Consider the following 22,296-nt stretch of genomic DNA (forward strand, 5'->3'; position numbering starts at 1 on the left):
CACAGGGCAGAGAGAAACAGATGGATTTGTACCAACTAACTTAACAAACCTACTAACAAAATGAGTAGCTCCCAGCAAGTGACCAGGCCCAGTGTCCACAGTGTCCCCTGGGACAACCAAACATCACATCATTAGTGTCCAAGAAAATCCACACCACTGACACCTGTCCATCAAACTGCTCAGGGAGTGTGGGTGTCTTCCTGCAATATCTTCTTGATTTACCATTTCCCAGGAAGGTAAATGTCTACTGGGTGCCTCATTCAAAGTGATTATTAATTGGATTACTAATTTCCTCCACCATTTATTTTTGACACATAAATACAAAAATATCTGCACAAGAGGGCATATTTTGAGTTACAAGTTTCCTGATAGGAATATTGTCCAGATTTTCATATCAGTTTCTGTTGACCAAACTTCCCTCTCGGGGGAGGACAAGAATCTAGAAATATCACTTTCAATATCCAGGATCTCAACTCAGCCCTAACACAGAAGAGACACTCCTCCTGCTCTCCTTTTCCTTGAGATGTTCGAGTGTGCATCCTGCAGTTTGTAACAGATCGCCTTTTTCGTGGCTTTGCTCTCTGATTCAGAAATATAAACACTGCTTCAGAGTTTTATTTTACAATTCATCTTCTGATTTGTCACAGCTGGGAAGGTCGGCTTTCATATCTTCTATTCTAAATTACTTTGGAAGAGATTTTGCAAACAGACTAAGGAATGGCTTTTGTCTGGACCGGAACAAACTGAAAGTTGGGACTCAAGTCCTCTCTCTCTTTTGTTAACATGTAAACAATCAGAAACCCCACAATTTCCCAAAGCAATTATTTGGAAAATAATAAACAGGTGCTTTGGAGACACTGGGTTATAAAAAGAAAATGGCAAATTATATTTTCACTGGCCCAGCTGCTGCACTGATGTGATTCTGTGGAAGGTTCTCCTAGGATCTGAAGCTCAATCAGCAAATCAACTGAGATCATCCCTGTCTGCGCCAGCGGGACCACGGTGCCACCCCGCCCTCCTCCCTCTCAGGGCTTTCTGATGAAGCCCCTCTGCCAATGCCAGTCCCAAGTCCGTCAGCTCGAGGCTCCTTTGCTTCCCATTGACACTGGACGACAGGAGGCCCGTTCCGGTTTAACTAGGATTAGCGACCACTGGAAGGAGCAGTGTGGCAGGGCTGTACCTCCTATCGGCTTATTTCTATGTGTCCCAGCCCTAGTGTGCCTGAGAAGCCGGGCTCAGCACCGACTCTGCAGGGGCTGACTGGCGTGGCTGGCTATCACTTTCCTTCAGTAGGAAACGGATAGGACCAGGCAAAGCAGATGGTCCCTCAAGGGGCACATCCCAAAAAATCTGCTAGCAAACTCTGGTGGTGCCTTTCAAACACACAGTAACTTACTGGAGAGGAAAATCAGATCTCCCCGGCCACCTCCTGCCACAATCCACCCCCGCCTGCATATGTGCCCACTTAGGAGTTTTTTAAATCCTTGGTGAGGCATAATAACTTTGTCTGGGGCAAAGGACAGCCTGTCTTTCTAAGCTTCCTAGAGATAGCCACGTTCCCATATCTGTCAGTGAAATGCTCCCATATCTGTCAGTGAAACCTGTTATCTAAGTAAGACCACCTTCAAGAGACCTGACCTGTGGATCATGGGCAGTCACCCAGTCCTAAGAGAAGCAAATACAAATATCACATATTTGGCAGGCTGGGTGGAACTACAGATGGAGCCAGTGACACCTCAAATGGCAACTGAAACCGTGTTTCATCATAACACGCTAATGGAGGTTTTTGGGTTTTTTTTCTTTCAAACTCCAAATAAACCCACAAATGACTTGGTAGAAGTCCTAGGTCTGACTGTATGAATTTGAACAAATCATCAAACATTTCTGGGCTTCACCTGTAAAATGAGGGGCCTGGGCTAGAAGATTTTTTATTTATTTATTTATTTTTGAGACGGAGTCTCGCTCTGACACCCAGGTTGGAGTGCAGTGGCGCGATCTTGTTCACTGCAAGCTCTGCCTCCCGAGTTCACATCATTCTCCTGCCTCAGCCTCCCGAGTAGCTGGGACTACAGGCACCCGCCACCACGCCCGGCTAATTTTTTGTATTTTTAGTAGAGATGGGGTTTCACCGTGTTAGCCAGGATGGTCTCGATCTCCTGACCTCGTGATCTGCCCGTCTCGGCCTCCCAAAGTGCTGGGATTACAGGCGTGAGCCGCCGCGCCCAGCCTGAACTAGATTTCTAAGGTCCCTTTGGCACTAACATTCTAGACTTCTTTGGGTGAGGGTGGCTCTCCTCCAACATTCCAGCAAATCGCACCTATAGTTAACACGCCTGTTGACTCGGCATGGACTAAAATGAGAAGGACTGTTTCCATCACACATAGCTCACCTTGTCCACCGCCGTGTGTTCTTCGTGTGTGACGTTTGTTTTTCTTGGTTCGTTTTTAGACTTGCTCAGCTTTCTGGATACTTTTTCTCTGAGTAGGGTGGCATATCCAATGTGTTCGTAGATGGGGTTAGTTGTCATTTTTGAAATGTACTCGGCAGCTTTTGTTTCTATGTACAGTGTTATCAAGCCATCTGTCACCAGATCGTGAATCGACTCAAACCTCTTCTCGCCCACAAAGTGTTTCCCGTCGTGGAAGAGCCTGTAGTTTAAGGTCTGGTTTCCAAACCTGCCCATGACAGAATGAGGGATTACAACCACGTTAGAAATAAGCACAGTGTGGAATGATAATAACAGCAGCTAACGTTTTTTGAATACTTAGTGTAGCCCAGGCATAGGGCTAAGCATTTGATGTGATTATTTTTTCCCCCTAATGATCATAGAGACCCTTTGAGATGGTATAACGGTTATGCCTGTTTTACCGCAAAGGCAACTGACACTTGAAGAGATGGCGGTTCCTGCTTGAGTTTAGATGCCTGGAACAAGGCAGAGGTGGGGCTTAACCCCAGGCCGTCACATGGAGTCATTTGATCCTAGAAATCACTAAGGTCATTGTCAGTATCCTTCTCATTTGTAAAAGTCAGAGGGTAATGCCTGATTTACAACTACGTTACTTATAAACTTACTTAATGGGAACCAGCTCTCCTCTATACCTGGCAATTACTCTGCAAGGGATGCCCTGCCCCTCGTCCTGATGCCCCTTTATTATCGCATCTTTGCCACCTCCAGCAGAGCACCCCATGCCTTCCACCCTAGTTGGTGCAACAGAAGGGAAGCAATAAGGTGTGCTAAACTCCCTGCTGGAGCCATTGCCAGCATCCCCACAATCTAATCTATAGGTTCCCTCCTCTCTGAGCCCTGGCCTTCCATCTACAGCCCCTGCTTGACTTCCCACTAGAACTGCCAGCTTCTGCTACTGAAGCGCTGGGAAGATAGGCACACCTACAGCGCCTGATATAATAGCTTTTTAAGTTCATCCTCATAATTACATTATTTAAGATACGTTGTAGACATATTGCAACTTGGAAAGTGTCACTGCACAGCCATAATAGGGAGATGGTGCATGGAACACACCATTGTGGGCCTGGGAAGGGCTCCCACGGACACCATTCCCTCTATGGAGAGAGGGTTTTCCAATTCCGAAGAGTTCACAAACGAACTTTTGAAAGACAATTCAGTTCTGAAATTGGATACCTTCCCCAAAACGTACAGGGCTGCGGCGAGGATCAAATGACAGAAAATATTTGATCAAGGTTTGAAAAGTGCCATAAATGTGCTGTCTTTCCTGTGCTGTGATGTTTAATAGTTGTGATTTTGTGGTAAAGGCTCAGTAGAGCCTGTTCTACTGGCTCGTTGGCCTGAAGGGTCATGACTGCCCTCACGACAGGTTCCTGGGATCAACAAGGTGATCCCTGAGAGAACCCCATGAGCAAATGCAGGTCTTTTGAGGTCTGCACGTGCAAGGCCAGGTGAAGAAGCCCTTCCTTCAACATGGGCTGCTGGGAGCTGAGGCAGAGATGCTGTGGCCTCGGCCAGCTAGATGGTGCAGGCAGAAGTGGCTGTAGAAACACTAGCTTTCCAGATGGTTCTCCAGTTTACTGTGTGACCATACTCAGAGACCCAGTGTCCACACCTACTGATAGCATCTGTGACTGAGGAAATGTATACAACCTCTGATAGACTGCTGGTACTTCAGAAACAAGTGAAGATACCAAGTAAGGAGTAGGGAGGGTAATTGTTTATGGTAGCGGGTTTCTGTTTGGGATGATGAGAAAGTTCTGGAAATGGATATGGAGATGTTTGCACAACATTGAGAATGTACTTAATGCCACTGAATTTTACTTAAAAATGGTAAAAGGAGGCCGGGCGCGGTGGCTCATGCCTGTAATCCCAGCACTTTGGGAGACCGAGGCGGGTGGATCACAAGGTCAGGAGCTCGAGACCATCCTGGCTAACACGATGAAACCCCGTCTCTACTAAAAATATAAAAAATTAGCCAGGCGTAGTGGTAGGCACATGTAGTCCCAGCTACTCGGGAGGCTGAGGCAGGAGAATGGTGTGAACCCAGGAGGCGGAGCTTGCAGTGAACCAAGACCGCGCCACTGCACTCCAGCTTGGGTGACAGGGCAAGACTCTGTCTCAAAAAAAAAAAAAAAAAAAAAGGAAAAAGGAGACCAGATGCAGTGGCTCATGACTGTAATCCCAGGACTTTGGGAGGCTGAGACAGGCAGATGGCTTGAGCCCAGGAGTTCAAGACCAGCCCAGGCAACATGGTGAGACCCCCTTCTCTACAAAAATAAAAAATAAAAATAAAAAAAAGAAAAAATAAAAAAAATTAGCCAGTCATGGTGGTGTGTGCCTGTGGTCCCAGCTACTCAGGAGGCTAAGGTGGGAGGCACTTGATCCTGGGAGGCAGAGGCTGCAGTGAGCAGTGATTGTACCACTGCACTCCAATGTGGGTGAGAGAGTGGGATCCCCCCCTCATAAAATAAACATGGGAAAAACGATGAATTTTGTGTTATGTATATTCTACTGCAATTCTTAAAAATGGGCAAACATCAGTGAAGCCACTTGTACAGCAATGAAAACAAGGAGTGAAATGCGCCTCACCTGAGAGCCAGCGTGTAGCATCCTGGTTGCCGCTGGCTTTCTCTAAGGATGTAGGCACCCTCCACACCTCCGAGCAGCTCATCCGCCTGCTCCCGAGAGATGATCCCATGAAACCTGAAGGTGCAAGACCATCATTGCTCTGAACAGACCACATACAGAAATAACGACCACAAAGAACTAGCCTTAGAAGGATGGCGGGGGCAGCCAGAATCGACAGCCCCCCAACTGAGTGAAGAGGGGAGTGACTGCTGCACATTTAAGTGACCTGGAACCACCCCTCACACGCTCCAAACACAAGTATTCAAGCAGGCAAACAAAAGGAAGAATGCCCAGTCCACCTGGCTTTCTGCTATTGTCTTTGCTCTCAAGTTGAAAATGAAAGTTGAAACAAAAAGCCAGGTTACTCAACCACCCCCCTGGCCTTTTTTTTAACCATGGGAAATAACAGAAGAGCAATTACCAATTTAGCTCTCAGCTCAGGGAACTATGTGTTATCCTAATTGCAAGTGGACATTTATTGATTAGCAACCGGCTTGCTTCAGTTCAGGGTGGTGGTAATTTTAGAGGCTCATTTTCTGGAAAACAGTAGCGATAATCAACATTCTTCCAGCTGGGTTGGGGAGTGAGGCAGTGCCAAGGGACTCCAAGCTTCTGGGAGAGGAGTAACACCTCTTTCTAGGATTACCCAACCTTGGAGAACTTTGGAGAATAAATCAGGGAATAAATTTTCTGGATGGAGAAAAACTCCTTTACTTTCTTGAAGAGGGGGAAGGGAAGTCAGCTAAACAAGTTTTGTTTTGTATCTTCCTCAGGAATGCAGAGATTAAGTTAGGGTACAAATGGAGAAGGGTAACATTTTTAAAAGTGCCTATCACAATATTTATTTCCTAACTCCCTTTATCCTTAAAAAGTAGACCTTCCAAGCTGAAGCTTCTGTCCAAGGAAAGTGAGATCAGAAGCAGCCTGTGGCTTTGTGCTTCAAAATCGCTTCTTAAAAGGTATACGGCAGTGACGGCCTGGAAAAAACAGGCTTTCTGGCTTCCCAAAGTTTGATTTTAAATCTCAAGAGCTGATGCCTGGAGGTCTTGGAGCAATGCTCTTCGGAGTGAGGATGAACGTTCTGTGCATCCCCAGTTCTGGTGGGAGGGACTGAGGCAGAGCCCAGTCTCAGGGGGTTTAACTGGCCCTGCATAGCAGGTATGGTTTGGAACTGGGAGGCCAGTTTATTGGGGCCTGGAGCAGAGGTGTTGGGGCTTTGACAGTAAGGCCACTGGACCTAGGAACCTTGCGGAGGAGCCTCTTGTGCAGCCTGAGCCAGGATGGAGAGGGTAGACGGCCTGGGCGAAGAGCCCTGGGGGCAGCCTTGCGATGGGTTGGTGGATGGGTTGGCAGTGAATGTGGGGGTGGGTGTGCGGGCGGAGGGGACGTGCAGCGGAAGAGTGGGAGGAGCAGACAGCATTGCCAATATTCCCACACATAAGTAGAAAAGACAAAAGCTGGGATGTTGAAGATACAACCTGTGGGCCAGAGTAACAATAGCAGGACAGGGCACACAGAGGGACCTGCCCCAGGTCACTGCAGCAGAAGGGACAGGAAAAGGGGGAGTCTCTAAACCTAAAAGCAGCTAGAATTTTTTTTTAAGAGACTGACTCTCACTCTGTAGCCCAAGCTGGAGTGCAGTGGAGTGGCGTGATCTCAGGTCACTGCAACCTCTGCCTCTAGGCCCAAGCGATGTTTGTGCCTCAGCCTCTCCAGTAGCTGGGACTACAGGCATGTGCCACCATGCTGGCTAATTTTTTGTATTTCAGTAGAGACGGGGTCTCACCATGTTGCCCAGGGTGGTCTCGAACTCCTGAACTCAGGCAATCCTTGTGCTGGGAATACAGGCATGAGCCACTGTGCCCAGCCAAAAGCAGCTAAGTTTTATGTTTCTTTTTTTTTAATGCTTGATTTTGAGTATGCATACTTTTTCTATTTTTATTTTTAATTGATACATGATTATTGTACATATTTATGGGGAATGTGTGATATTTTGATATATAAGTGCAGTGTGTAATGATCAAATCAGGGTAATCAGGATGCCCATCACCTCAAGCATTTATTGTTTCTTTATGTTGGGAACATTTGAAAGCCTCTCTTAGCCATTTTGGAGTATACAATAAATTGTTTTAACTATAGTCACCTTGCTGTGCTATTGAACACTAGAACTTAAGTTTTAATTTACTTGAATTGGCAAGTTTAAGTGATCGAAAGCATCAAAAGCTGTCAAGAACTAAATTAAATTCAATCATTCAAAAGAAGAAAATGACAATTCTGTGCACCTGAAGACCCAGTCTGTGGCTTGTCATCCCCTTTATGCACGGTTTCTGAAAGTCCAAATATCTCCAACCCATAATATCTAATACATTAGTATGCTTGTAACTTGGTAAGAAAAAAGCAAGCATGCACGAAGACCAGAAAGAAATGAAGGGAAAAGGTTAGCAATGATTCTCTTTCATGGTGGAACTATGGGTATTTTCCATCTTGTATTTTCCTTTATTTTCTAATTTTTCCAAGTTAATTGGTATTAATGTATTAATTTTTTTTTGATACAAGGTCTCACTCTGTCGCCCAAGCCAGAGTGCAATGGTTCAATTGACCTCCTGGGCTCAAGTGATCCTCCCACCTCCCTCCTGTGGTCCTGAGTGCAGCTGGGACTACAGGCATGTGCCACCATACCCGGGTAATATTTGTATTTCTTGTAGAGATGAGGTCTTTCCATGTTGCCCAGGCTGGTCTTAATCTCCTGAGCACAAGTGATCTGCCTTCCTTGGCCTCCTAAAGTGCCAGGACTACAGGTGTGAGCCACTGTGCGCAGCCATAATTTATTTTTAAAACAAAAGTAACACCTGTGCACAGCAGAAAATTCTAATTTCAAAAGTTGAAGGTACAAAAGAACTAAAAATGCAAAAGTCCTCTCTCCCTAAAGGTATCCATTGTCAATAATTTCTTGTGATTCCTTCTAGGAATAAATGTGTATGTGCATTTCCTGAATGAAGCATGTATTACTTTTTAAGTGGAAGAAAAAAACACCATTCATTTAAAAAAAAAAAAATAAACGGAAACACGGCATCTGAAGGTTTTAGGCTAATTACCATCTAATAAAAGATGTTCCTTTTGGTAGTTAGGAAAATACTTCCTTAGTCTCAAGACACTCATATGTTTTACATGAATTGGGGGTAAGAAGATGAGAACTAAAAAGTCATTCAAGAAAACTTTTCTGCAAAAAAGAAAATGCATAATAAACAGCTCCTTTTAGAATTCACATGCAAAAGTGTAGATGGTAGGTTTTCATTTTCTTCTATTTTTTAAAAATCAATTGTGCTATCTTAAAGAAAAAAACAAATAAGCATACTGAGGGAAAAAAGCCATACTACAACATAGATCAGATAGTAGGGACATGGGGTGGAGAGGAGCGGAGGCCAGTGCCCCCAGGCAGGCATTCCAGAGGTGCCGGTCAAATTCCCAGGGCGCTGCAAGGAAGGTTCTGAAATGCAGCTGTGGCAATTAGGAAGGTGCACTGGGCTGGGACCACTAAGAGGGTCATTAATCATGAAGATGAGGCTCTGACGGGTAAGGGAACAAGACAAAGGTTTAGGATTGGCTGTGAGAGCTTGGAAGGCAGACTCTAAAGAGACGTTGCCTCACAATGCCTTCAGGTTGGACTTGGGAAGAAAAGTGATTGATGCATCTCCTCTCCCCTGGCCTATTCTGCCTGCCCTCTGTGATGTGTTGTACACAACATAGGCTTAGACTGTGAATTATTTTTATGGTCATGTGTATTTGCTGGGCAGTAGGTTTTGGAAAAAAATGAAACAAAACAAGAGTTGAAATTAAGAGAAAAATGGAAAGGAGAGTATTAAGGCAATTTGGCTAATACAGCCAAGCCAAGAGAAATCATTTGGGTTTTATGAGAATGCAGGGAAGTGGGATACCTATCCTGACCACTGCACGGAGGTACACAAAAGTCAGGAACTCAGATACAACGTACCATCTTGGACACCCCAAACGTTTCTATTGTGTTGAGGTAGAAAGTGAAATGAAACACTGACAGACAGCCTCCATTATGAAAAATGCTGCGTTACGTTTCAAGTACTTGCCAGGCACTCAGTAGCTCTTTTGTGGAGCGAAAAGTAGCGCAAGATGCTCTCCCTCCCACATTAATGGAAACTAAGCACTTGAGTGCTATAAAAAATATTAATTCAAAGGAGTCTGATTGCATTTATTCTTATCATTAAACTCTTGCATAATAGACATATGATGACCATATATTAGAAAATTTGTAATATTTAAATGACACATGAAATGACTACTTATTAAATTATTAAAACAAAGAATAGTATAATACATACTCTCTTCCATAATATTTTGGTCTGTTTTCCACCTATAGTAAAAAGAAAACAAAATTAATAATGCATTTGAATTCAAATCAGCGAGATAAAAATGCTACTCAAATAAACAGAACTAGTGTCCTGGTAGTAATTTTATTACAGATGATATCCTCCAAATCAGAGATCCATGAAGCTATGGAGTTATAATCAGCACATTCCAGTATCAGGTAGGAATGATCTAGAATCACCACATTTCTGCAATCATTAGGCTCACTTCCCACCCAAACCCAATCATCCAATAAGAGAATTTTCAACAAAAACAAAGCGATGCTTATTTTAATATTAAGGAATTTGTAAGGGTATTATAAGGCTTCATCCTGAATGATAAAACAACTACTTCTGTCATGAATAAAACATAAGCATTTATTTCACTCTGTGACTAATTGTTTTTATTATGTATTTATAATTAAAACAAGGAGTCTACCTGGATTAAAAAATAAAGCAGACTTAACTCAATCACGTTCCAAATAAAGTCAACATTCTAACATTCTTATTTTTTCAACATGTGGCTAATGAGCTGAAATTCATTTGACACCAGAGGTGCAGGCTACATAGGACAAGATTTATGACTTGACTAAAACACAAACATTCCAGAAAGATCTTTCAATCACAGCTTTAGCCTTGAGGTTATCACATTCGATTTTTCTCACATACATGATCATCTGCTTTCATAAGAGCTTTGTGTTCGCATGTTTATGATGTTGGAGTTGGTGAGAAAGTGACATGATTTCTCATGCTCAGCCTTTGTTCTTCTCCCCTAACGCCAGGGACACCCAAAACATAGGAGAGCCACATTAAGTTATGGGTTTTTATGAATGGTTATATGTATGACAGCAAGTTTATGTTTATTCACTGTTGTAGGATATGAGCTTGGCAGCTGTTTTATTCACAGTCATTTCTTCCTATAGTCAAATGAACAGTTTTCACAGCAGGGCTCAGGGACAGGCACAGTAGCAGGATTTCATGATACGGGGCAGTTTCCTGGCCTAGCTCCATCCTCCAAAGGATGCAAATCTGAATAGGTAGCAGGACACTAGGAGCTTGGGGAAAAGGCTCAGAAAGGCGGACTGGGGCTTTGGGGACCACACTCACAATGCTGCCTAGGATAAGCCTCGCTGGTACAAAACTTACCATCAAGACATTTCTAAATATGTGTTCACTCTTCTGTGCATTTTACACCTGAAAATTACTCAACCAAGCAGGACATTCATAACTTAATCCTCAAGGTTCAAAGCCTGCTAGGTGTCATTTGTGAAGGAAGATTTAAATAATATCGTTAATAGAAGCAATATATCCAGGTGTAAAAAGGCACCTGGTTATCTGATATCCTTTCTATAAATTATGTGTGCCATTATTCTACAGGCTGGTAAGCTTTTTAATGAGAATTGAATATGTTGTCATTTATATCATTCTTTTGGCTTTCAAAGTTCTTTTTTAGTTTTATAATATTATAGATATATGACTGTAAACCAACATGACAGAGAAGAAATTTAGGACTAGAAAAGTCAATGAAAGTCAATGATACATAATGGCAAAATCTCTATTCTTTGAGAGGTGATATTCCAAAATTTGAAGTGATTCTCCATATATGAGGACAATTTTTAAATTTCCATCTTTTTGGCTGAACCATAGCACAAGTCTGCAAAATCTGGGTATAGCTCTCAACCCTATTCCCTTCCTGTATCTTATTTCCCTAAAAGAGAAAGAGTTACTAACTTCCCAGATGAGCCACATGGTAATACTACTAACTCTTGGCATGCAGGTAAACAGTTAATAAATGCTGAATTTAATTGATTCTTAACAAGACAACAAATTGCTTTCAGTTCATCAACCAATCATAAAAATATATAGCACCCCTATGTTCTGGGCTCTATGCTCAGGCCAGCCATTGTACATGAAATAATGACCTTGCAGGTGTAGAGAGGAAAGGCATGAGGTACTCAGGGGTGCTCTGCACTTGCAGCAGAGGGAAATGCTTAAGGAGAAATCTAACATAGACCCCCAAAGAGGGAAGCTGATATTTACGGTGCCTTGAAAGATGCCAAATAAGATTCTGCCTGAAAGAGAGTTTGATCCAACTGAGAGACAAATCTTCTGAAAATGAAAACCACTAGAAAATAAAAGAAGAGCCCTGAATTGTGTGGGACAGGCATGGAAGAGGGCCATGGAATAGGTCCCAAATATTGCATGAGATACATACTAATATATGATTCCTTGCATATCTGAAATTTAAATTTAACTAGGCATCCTGGTCCCTCCTTCCCTCTCTCCCTTCCTCTCCTCTTCTCCCTTCCTCCCTTCTTCCCTCCCTTCCCCACTCTTCCCTTCCCCTCCCCTCCCCTCCCCACTCACTTTCCCTCCCCTTTCCTCCCTCCCTCCCTCCCTCTCTCCTTCTCTCCCCACTATCTCTTTCTTTCTTTCTTTCCTAAATCTAGCAACCCTATGTAGGGGACAGGAAAGACAGACGTAAGAAAGAGTAAAGATAGAGGATGTGGTTGGCCATCTGATCACTGCTTCTACTGGTTGGGGGCCGTTTTGACAGCAATCCAATCTCTCCTTCCTTTTTTGTCCCTGAAACTCTTAAAGAAAATATATGTGTCCCTGTTAATGTCAAAGAGAAAGAGAGGCTGGGATCAAAAAAACAAAATCCTCTTCTTTTTATAAACTTTTTACTCACAGGAGTCTAAACACAGTCTCTATTTCTATACTTCACTAAGCTTTAAACCAGTCCAGAGCTTAATGTTTAAGTTAAATGATGCTATACAAATCATACAATGTCCACATTTCTTCAAGGTGGATAATACTGGATCCTCAGATCCAGACAGAACAGGTGGCTGGGGGCTAGGGTTTCCAGAGACAAAGCTCTGCCAAGAGACTAGGAACCTCTGTGTTGTGCCCCCAGCAGTGCCTTAGAGAAGCCTGACTCACTCCCTGGCAAGGCTCCGTGTCAGCCATCAGTAGAAACCAGGACCCACCTGTGAAACTGAATTTAATAAAATAAACTGTAGCTCTCAATTTCTGTTTCCAATTGTATGAGATTCTCTTCAATATGTGTGAACGCAATAAGATAGTTGATAAATAAAAAGTAAGGCAACTTAGAAGTTCTTGCATTCTCATTGAAAACTATGTTTGTTCAAATCAGGTAACTTAATCAAAAAATTTAGGTGGTCACATGGATTCAGAAAGGAATGGAAAATGCAATATATCCTGACATGAGTGAAGGTTGGTTCTGGAGCTTCCCTGCTATAGTGACTATCCTAGGACAGCAGCTGCAGCTGGTCAATCCATCACCTGGTGAACCTGGCCTTTGTGAATATGACTGACAGCTGTCAGATCTGCCATGTCCGCTCTTGGGATTTAGTGCTCTGAGTCCAAGAAATGAAGGCAGCTCATTCTTTTTAAGCGAAAGAAAATACGTGGTCATGTTAGATGGATTACTAGATCCTCTAATCCTGAGATGATCCAGCTGGCTCAAAAAGGAACACCTCTCTTTACAGAGGCAGAGCATCAAGTAGGACGTCATTGAGAAAACACATGAAATGGGTCCTTCCCAAGGCACAGAGGGTTTAAGTGTTTATGGTGCAACCATGCAGAATGGTGGCTGATTCTTTTCAAAAATAAAACTGAACATTTTATCCTAAATAAGCATCATCTACAAGAGAATAGCCCCCAAGGTAGGCACAATACATGCCACTTATATCCCTGTTGACCAGAACATTTTTGGAATTTCTCTTTTGGAACTACCTTAATATATACCACCCTTTCTTGTGAATATCCTTAAATGTACACTTCTTGAAGTGTGGGCTGGTCATTCAAAACAGAAACTTCAAGATGCTTGTTGAAGACTGCAGACAGCATCCCCATCTCGGACCAGCTAAGCCAAAATTACTAAGAGTAGGGACATGACATGTAATTTAATCAAGCCCCCTAGATGATTTTAAAGCACATACTAAAGTCAGAATCACTATATGTAGAAATATACATAAGTTTGTTTTTTTGAGAATGGATTTGAAAGCGCATGTTATTTCAGCAAACAGACATACATTATTTGGAGCCAAGACCAGTAAGTAAATGGGGTGAGTGACCAAACTAGGAAAAACATTTGAGACAAAAACGAGGCATGATCATAAGATAATAGGATTTTCACTGTGACTTGCTCTGAAGGAATTTTAGAAGAGACATTCCCAACCCGCTCTGAGCAATGGGAACTTGGCAGAAATCAAAGCAGAGCTTCCCAAGATGACTGATGGGAAGAGACCATGCCCATGAAACAGATGTGTTAAAATAACATCTATGTTAAGACTTTATAGTTACATCTCAAGTATAATTAAACTGTTAGCACTGTGACTACTGGAGATGGGTTCCATCCTGTCTAGTCCTATCCCTACTATCCACAGTCCACACACTGTGCTCCCATATATGTGAGGCTATGTGAACGTTATGTTTTCAGCCCAACGGCCTCATCACCCTATGTTCATCCTCTGCACTCATCAAACCAAATGACTTGCAGTTCCGTAAGTGTATGCCCTCTAATATGCCCATCATTTTTACGTGGTCTTATTTTAAGATCCTGAATTCTCTTTCAAATGAGGCAGATCATATGTGGGTTAAGAAGGCAGGCTCTGGACCCAAACTGCCTAGGTTTGAGGCCAGATCTGTGGGAATTTAAGGAAGTTATCTATTTCTATACTCCTCAGTTTTCTTAATCTTTAAAATGAAAATGATAATAAAAGTACCTACCTCATGGGGTTGTTGTAAGAGCTAAATGAATAAATATGTGTAATATGCTTGCAACAGTGCCAGGCGCAGACAGCCAGTCACTTGCTATGAGCTATCACTGGGATCCAGAGGTCTCCTCTGTACAGAAGGAAGGGTTAGGCCCATCCTTTGCTGTGTTCTTAGAGCTCCTTTTACATATCTTCATTAGAAAACTTCTCTCACCATGTTTTAAATATTTATTTGCCATTTTTTCCTAACTGTTCCGTGGAGCAGCAATTTTGTCTTCATCATTCATGTATTTCCAGGATTTCTCCCAATGTCTGTCACAGAGTAAATGCAGATACCCCTTGTTATCTCAGTCTAGCCCATTCCTAAAAAACGTGTAGGGCAGCAAAGCTTCAAACAGCAAGAGCCTATATTCCATTACTTTACATATAAAAACAAATCATTTTTAGAGAATGCAAAAATATCCATTTTCCAAATATTACTAAAATGCCCCTAAATAATTACTTGACAATCTAATAACAATCTTTTCACAATATAAAACATTTAAAAACCAATTACCTAATTGTTTAACACTTAATGCTCTAATGAGCAGGTATATTTGTGTGCAGTCTACAGCTGAATAAATAGGAATTTCATTAGCCTTCTACACTGAGCATTATTATAATAAAAATAAATAATGCAGTGATATTACCAAAGATTTGAGAGTTACTATCTAATTGGACCTGAGTTGGTAGTGCTCCTAGGCTCCTGGCCTGAACAAATACTGAAGGGCTAAACCCTCAGGGAAAAGGTAGGGAAATTACAGATATAATGTGCTCTATGTTTAAACATGCAGCTGCTCAGGAGAACACAGATATGAGAGAAGCCCACCCTTCGTCTTTCAGCACCCTGCTACTCAGAGTGTGATCATGGGGCCAGCAGTATTGGCATCATCTTGGAATTTGCTAGAAATGTGGGATCTGCAATTCTAAGGGGATTCATAGAAACATTAAAGTTTGAGAAGCTGCCACACATGAGAGAACGTGTCATAGCTGGTTTCTAATTGGGAACGGCTTTTAGCAAGTCCTGATAGCAAATATTCAAATAGTGAGTATTCGGAAAACAAGAGTGCCTGTGCTCGTTACATGTTTGCAGAATGAGATACAGAATATGCCTGTGGACCCTTGCTCATCAATCCAGTTACTGTGGGACTCTGAGTAGGTTATTACACTCCTTTGCATCTCATGTTTCTCAATTTTCAGTAAAACTGGAGTTATACAAATGGGCTATTTTAATAAGGCTGTTTCACAGATTAGACAAGATACCACATGTGAGACTTGGATCATCGTGGCAATAGCTTCTCATTTATTGAGTAGCTACTCTGTGCCAGGCACAGTCCTGAGGGTTTCTCTCCTATTGCCTCATTTAAGTCTCTAAACAATGCTCCAAGGTAAGTGAATGCTATTATTTTAAAGAGAACCACTAAATAGCATAAGGTCTCAGAGCTAGTAAGTGGCTGAGTCTAGACTGGGGCCACCCCTAAGTACTGTGCTTCACTCCTTTTCCAGTAGATACTAATCAGTGCTAATGCCTTTGTTGGCTCTCAAAATTCTGCAGTTTGATTAACTATTAGATTATCTGAATGGCCTTCAGTTTTCTTTGCTAGGACTCAACACCTTAACATCTCTTCTGAATGAACTGAATTCCATCAACGAACTGGCAAATGTGAACTTTGGAAAAATTTGCCTAGGATGGAGTGACATTTGGGGTCTCTCAAATATTTCCCCGTGATTTGGAATCACATGTATTCCCAAACGATCTGGTTTATTTCCCAATGTATTTTTCAATTTTAAGGAAGGCTTCTTAGCATTCTGCAAAGCTTCAAAGAACAGTAGGGTGACAGCTGCAGTGAGAGACAGGAAGCATAATCCTTAAATGAGTTTGCTTTATAGTCAGATTATCATTGCCTAGATAAACACAAGTTCCTTTATGTTCAACACAAAGACATTTACAGAATATTGTGAGTCCTCTGTAAACAAGGTTTCCAATTATTGAAAGAACAAAGCTTTTATAATCCCTCCGCAGCTGGTATATGTTAAGTTTTTACTTAATAGAAATAATTTAAAAACCTGATTTAGCAACCTCCTACACAGGGCAGCTAGATTGCTGGATTTTCTGATGGATAGATCAAGTAGGGGAGAAAAGGCTTTTGATGGGGGGATTTGTGCTGCTGATACTGCGGCAATTTCATCCACAAAAAATAAATATAGATAATTCCTTTTTAATTAGAAATCAAGGATCCTCCATTGAAAAGGAGAGAAAGAAAATTCAAGTACTGAAATTTACACTCTTGCAGTCAAAGTGCAGAGCATAGAATGAAAACTGAGCAGACTCTAAAATCTCCCATTTCTTTCCATTTAGAATCTAAGGCCTAATTTTTTCCTCATGGCATTTCTTTAACACTTCTGGAAATCTAATAGGGCACTGACAAGGTGAATTCCTTCCTGTCTTGAATAGAATGTATTATAAAACTCCACTGGTCAGTCTTTCTGTAATAAATCTCCTTAAAAGGTAACCAATTGCTTTGCTAAGTTTTGCACATACACACAAGTTGGATACTTCAGCAACCTGATCGAAACAGTCTGTGAACTTACAGATGCACATAAGTAGATCAGCTTAGGGGTGCTCAAGACCAAAGCAGTTCCCAATCATTTGGTTTATTTTCTGGCTTCACTTCTGCCCCCCCAAATTTTCCAGAAATTATGATTATCAGTGATAATATTAGAGCAAACAAACATAAAATATTTTCTTTAGGCCAGTGGTTCTCAACTGGGAGGGGAGGTGATTCTGCTCCTCAAGGGACATTTGTCAAAGTCTGGGGAAATCTTGTCACATTGTTCTCTGCTCAGAATTCCCCACTGGCTCCCCAATGCCACGTGGTCAAACCTACACAACTCAGCGGGACCTTCCCAGATCACTCTACTTAAAAGTGGGACCTCCTGTCCTTGGCATACCTCGTCTCTCTTCTTTGGCTTATTTTTTGCCTCATGACAGTTTTGACTGTCAGGACTGGGGGGAGGGTATTCCTGGCCTCTAGCAGGCAGAATCCAGGGATGTTAATAAACAGCACACAGTGTATGTGACAACCCCCTACAATAAACAATTATCCCTCTAAAATGTCAATAGTGCCAAGGTCAAGAAACCCCGCTTTAGACTGGAAGAATTTTGAACTGTTAAGTATTCCCAAGAAAGAATATTAGAAACTTTTTTTTAACCAAAAATGCAAATAAGCAACAAAAACTTTAAATACATTAAGTAAAATGGAGTAAAAGGAAGGCAGCAGGAAATATTTGCTTTCTATAGTGCTGATAATACATAAAGGTAGCTTTTAAGAAAAGACAGTACTGGTGAAATACCTCCAACTACTCAAGGAAATATATCAGATGAATACAAAATGGAACAGACTAAAATGTCAGTAAGATTAAAAAGGGAACCTCCTCCCTTCCTGGAAAAATTTTAAACAATGTTAAACTACAAAAAACACTAAAGAAATTTCTTTCTTGGGAGTGATCAGCCATGCTATGCATACATGTGAATTAACGTTTGAATTCCTTACAGCTATGGGACTCCACACCTCACAGCATGTAGCTTTGAAATTTTGCCCTGATTGCTGGGTTGGAAATAAGACTTCCGCCACTCACAGCTTTCCCAGATCCCAGAAGATGTCTCAGGAAGGAGTGGCTAAAGCACCGTCTAATGGCTGTCCAGGATGGGGCTCAGCGAAGTCCTGTTTTCTCAGGGTTCATTACATAAATACTATAAACAATATGTATTAAAATCATAACAGAGGAAGGCAAATTGCCAACATTATTTATATTTAGATTTTAAAAGTAATGGAAGGGCAACTACACCCAGACACACTCATACAAATGCCCATGCCTCATGCATTGAGCCCTTTTGCTACTGGTTCTGATCTTTCTCCAGTTCAGTCCTATTGACCTTGACCCAGAACTCCACTAAGGGCAGGGCCAGGAGGAGCAGAGGAGGAGCCAACATTTAACAATGCCTTCAGTGTGGATGTTTCAGGTCTCCCAACAAGCAAGCCACATGGAGATTGTAATTCCCATCTTGCAGATGGGAAAAAGAAGGCCTGTATGGTTAACATTACTTGAAGATCATGCAGAGGCATGGAGATGAGATCCAAACCACGTCTAATTGACTCCAAAGCCTATAATCTTCTCCTACACCAAAAGGAAGGGAAATTGCCCAAGGATAACAGATATAATGTACTTATAGAGAACATTGACTGTGCTGTTACAGATGGGTTGATATGAAATTGTGGAAACTCTAAAACATGGCCATTCTGGAGACCTGGGTAGACTGATTGGTACTCACCGTACCCAATGGCTTACCCTTCTTTACTCTTCACCCCAATGAATGCTACCACCCAGGGTATCATCCACTCAATGCCCAAGCTATACATCATCATCTCTGACTCCTCCCTCTTCTCAACCCCACTTGCAATCTGCCACGAAGTCTTCTTCATTGTATGCAATTCCTTAATTGCTTTTAAAATGGTCCCTTTCTCTCCATGTCCACTGGGCTATCTACTCATCTGGACCATGAAAGTAGTCTTTTTACTGGTCTCCCTATATCCTTTTATCACCTTCCAATCTATCTTTCACACTTAAGTCAGAAAATGCAAGTCTTGTCACATTGCTCTCAGCTTAGAATTCTTCACTGGTTCCCCACTGCTGCATGGTCAAACCTACACAACTCAGTGGGACCTTCCCAGACCACCCTACTTAAAAATGGTAACTCCTCTCCTTGGCATACCCCATCCTTCTTTTCTGGATTATTTTTTCCCCATGACATTTATCATCATCTGATATACTATATATTTTACCTGTGTGTTATGATGATCAATTTTATGTGTCAACTTGCGGGGGCCATGGGATTCCCAGGTATCTGATACACATTATTTCTGGTTATGTCTGGGAGGGTGTTTCTCGAAGAGATTAGCCTTTGACTCAGTGACTGAGTAGAGCAGATGGCCCTCCCTAGTGTGGGTTGGTACTATCCTGTCCATTGAGGGCCTGAATAAAACAAAGAGGCAGAAGAAGGTTGTATTCATGCTCCCTGTTCCTGATTGCTAGGGCCGGAACACTGATCTTCTCCTGCCCTTAGTATTCTTGGTTCTTAGACCTTCAGACCCAGACTGGAATCAACACCATCAGTTCGAGAGCTCTCAGGCCTTCCAACTACACCACCTGTAACACACACACACACACACACACACACACACAAATTGGTTTTATTTCTCTGAAGAACTCTGATGAATACATTTTTTTCTACCAATATCTTCCATTCAAATGGAAACTATACAAGGGCAAAGATTACTGTGCTTTGCTTACTGCTATATCTCTAGAGTCTAAAACAGTCCTGGCCCTTTCCAAGTGCTCAATAAATATTTATCGGATGAACACATGAATGACATCTAGGATCTTCCATGGATGGTCCTTGCTTGTGTGTGCAGAATATGTTCTTACTGACACACATGCTCTTGCCCCACGACATCCTCACCCCTCAGTTCTTCATGTTCCTCATACATAGCTTCTGCAGTTTCTGAAGCACACCCTCAGCTTCTCATACTTCTAGGATATTCTTTGGTGGGGTTATGTCCTCTGCCTGGAATTCTAATATTTGTTCTTCAGTCCCTCTATGCCTTAGCCTGGCAAAATCTCACTGATTTTAAAAGTAAGAGCTGAAATGCTGCCATCTTGGGGAAGTCTCCTGCCTCTGAACTTTATAAAAGGTCTGAGTTAGGGCCATGGCGATCTTACTGGAATTGGGATTGTTGGCTTTTATGAGCTCTCGATGTGAGCTCCTTGAGGGAAGGGCTCCTGTTTCTTCACCTCTGTTGTCCCAGCATATTGCTCACAGTGTTCACAAAGCTCAATCTCATGGCATAACATGAGTGAAAGGCAGGTTTGCTTGATGCTCCCAGATCCCTTTCTGGGGCTCACTGAAATTTCAAAAGGGGTCTCCATGGAAAGACTGGTATTGGTGGTAGCTCGCACCTTGAAGCTTTATGCTTCCAAGCTACAGGACAAAACTTGTTCCCCTGTCTGCTTTCTGAATCTCCAGAGTGAAGACTGAAGACCACAGGCAACAACTGTGATTTTGAGCCAGTGATTCTAATCCAAGTCCCTCACATTCTTTAGAGGGTGGACATGTGAAACAACATAAACCACCCAGATGCTCTGCCCCTGGAATTTGCGACTTGAGTAGAAACCATTAAATGAAGCTGTTAGAGTTGATTCACATGTGTGGCAGAGTCTAATGACAACAATAACAACAATAATCATTAATAGTTATTGAGAACTTACGTACCAGGCATTGTTCTAAGCACTTTCTTTACATATATCAACCCAGTCAATCCACATGATTACCCAAGAGGTAAGATCAGTTACACCCATTTCCAGAAGACTAACTGAGGCACAGAGAAGCAGGGTGCAAAGGGGCAGATTGGATTACCCTGAAACTCTGACGCTAACCATCACCTTTTACTGCCCAAGGTGTATCAGTTTTGCTTTAAATCCTTCCTCAAGCCCTCTGACCAGCTTTTCTTTCCATCCAGGGAATTTCCTCATATCCTTCTAACCACAATTGGTCCACCCTCCTAGGCCCTGCTTTTTATTGCTAAGTTTAGTGAGAATGGACTTTTATTGCTTACAACAGAATTCTAAGTGATATTTCCATTCAATCAAAATCTCCAGGGCTGGAGCCAGGGTGTCTGTAAGGTTTGCCAGGCTCCACAGGTGATTCTGACTCACACCCAGGACTGAGAACTATGACTTTGGGCAGCAGTTCCAAAACCCTGAGAGAATAAACATTATCCTAGAAGCTTAGGACACCTTCCCAGCACCTTCCCATGGATTCTGATCCATTCTCACAGTAGGCTTCCAGGAACACCCAAAAGCTCAGCCATGAGTAGCACTCCTATATCCAGCCCTCCTTCCCAGCAGCCCACTTTCACCCACTCTTCTTTGCTACATCTTCCTTGGCACCATGATTCCTTGGCTCCATATGTTGGCTCCCAAAATCCGCCTTAGGCCCTCCTTGTTTGGACAACCCAATTAGGCATACTTTTCTGGCACTAGCCTGGCACTCTGTTGGCTAGAGTTTTTTGTACTCATCTTTGGCATCCTGGAGCCACAGGTCCAGGTGAAATGAATGTTTTCTTCCATCCAGCCAGATCCCCAGGAGGCCATATTGGCTGGGCTGGCTGGCTGGCCTCCCAACCAGGGCCAGAGAATCAAACCTGATGGGCTGACTTGTCCATACTTCTGATCGACCAGATAGGGATTTTGCTTTAAAATAAAAAATACTGTAGAGGAGATTCAAAATCCAGGATTTAATCATGAAGAGAAATTTTATCTTCACATCTAATCTCATGTTCCTCCAGCTTCCAATTATGCATCTTCCTTTCTTTTGGTCTTCAGTGCAAATGAGAATCTGAGAATATTCTCTACAGAATAAGGCTTCCATTATTAAAAGCCATCTCTGTGCCACTAGATTGCCTGTTCTTCCTCAAACTAAATAATCCTTGTTCCTTTGACCTTTTCTAATAGGTCCCATTTTCCAATCCTTAATTCATCTTCATTATTCTCCTCCAAACTCTCTTTAAATTCTCCACATACCTCCTAAGCCCAAAGAGCTTGAAGTACCCAATAGAATCGAATCAAATCAAGGGAAAACTAATGCTGCTGTTAAATTTCTAGAGGAAAAAAGATTGGGTGAGTACACTCATTTAATTCCTCACTCTTGTTAGTAAATTCCTTCCATCAAAGCTTAATGGTATTTGGGTTAAGTGGTACTATACGTACTTTGGAAAAGGCAAAGTGTCTATCATTCTTAGTCTTCTCCCAGAAGTTACTTTTTTCTCTCTCTCCTAGAAATGTAAGAGTATTAAGTGTTCAAAGTGATGGATAAAATTAATCTACCTAAAGAAAAACAAAGGAGAACAGAATCTGGGAGATGGTAGAAATTCAAGGCTTGTCTATTTTTGCATTATAGCTCCCTATGGAGTCTTGTTAGACAGG

The 22,296-nt window shown here is 42.2% G+C and overlaps 1 protein-coding gene across 2 annotated transcripts in view; it reads right to left on the reverse strand.

Moving 5' to 3' along the window:
• CHN2 (chimerin 2) overlaps positions 1–22,296 on the reverse strand; it is a 315,435-nt gene that overhangs the window by 112,748 nt on the left and 180,391 nt on the right. For both annotated transcript variants that reach the window (XM_005549902.4, XM_045387632.3), the window contains 3 exons: positions 9,449–9,480; positions 5,058–5,171; positions 2,391–2,676 (listed from right to left, as the gene is read on the reverse strand). In XM_005549902.4, the coding sequence (XP_005549959.1) occupies positions 2,391–2,676; positions 5,058–5,171; positions 9,449–9,480 (432 nt within the window). The remainder of the gene's footprint in view (positions 1–2,390; positions 2,677–5,057; positions 5,172–9,448; positions 9,481–22,296) is intronic.

Source organism: Macaca fascicularis, chromosome 3, assembly GCF_037993035.2.
Source record: "Macaca fascicularis isolate 582-1 chromosome 3, T2T-MFA8v1.1".
Classification (NCBI taxonomy): Eukaryota; Metazoa; Chordata; class Mammalia; order Primates; family Cercopithecidae; genus Macaca; species Macaca fascicularis.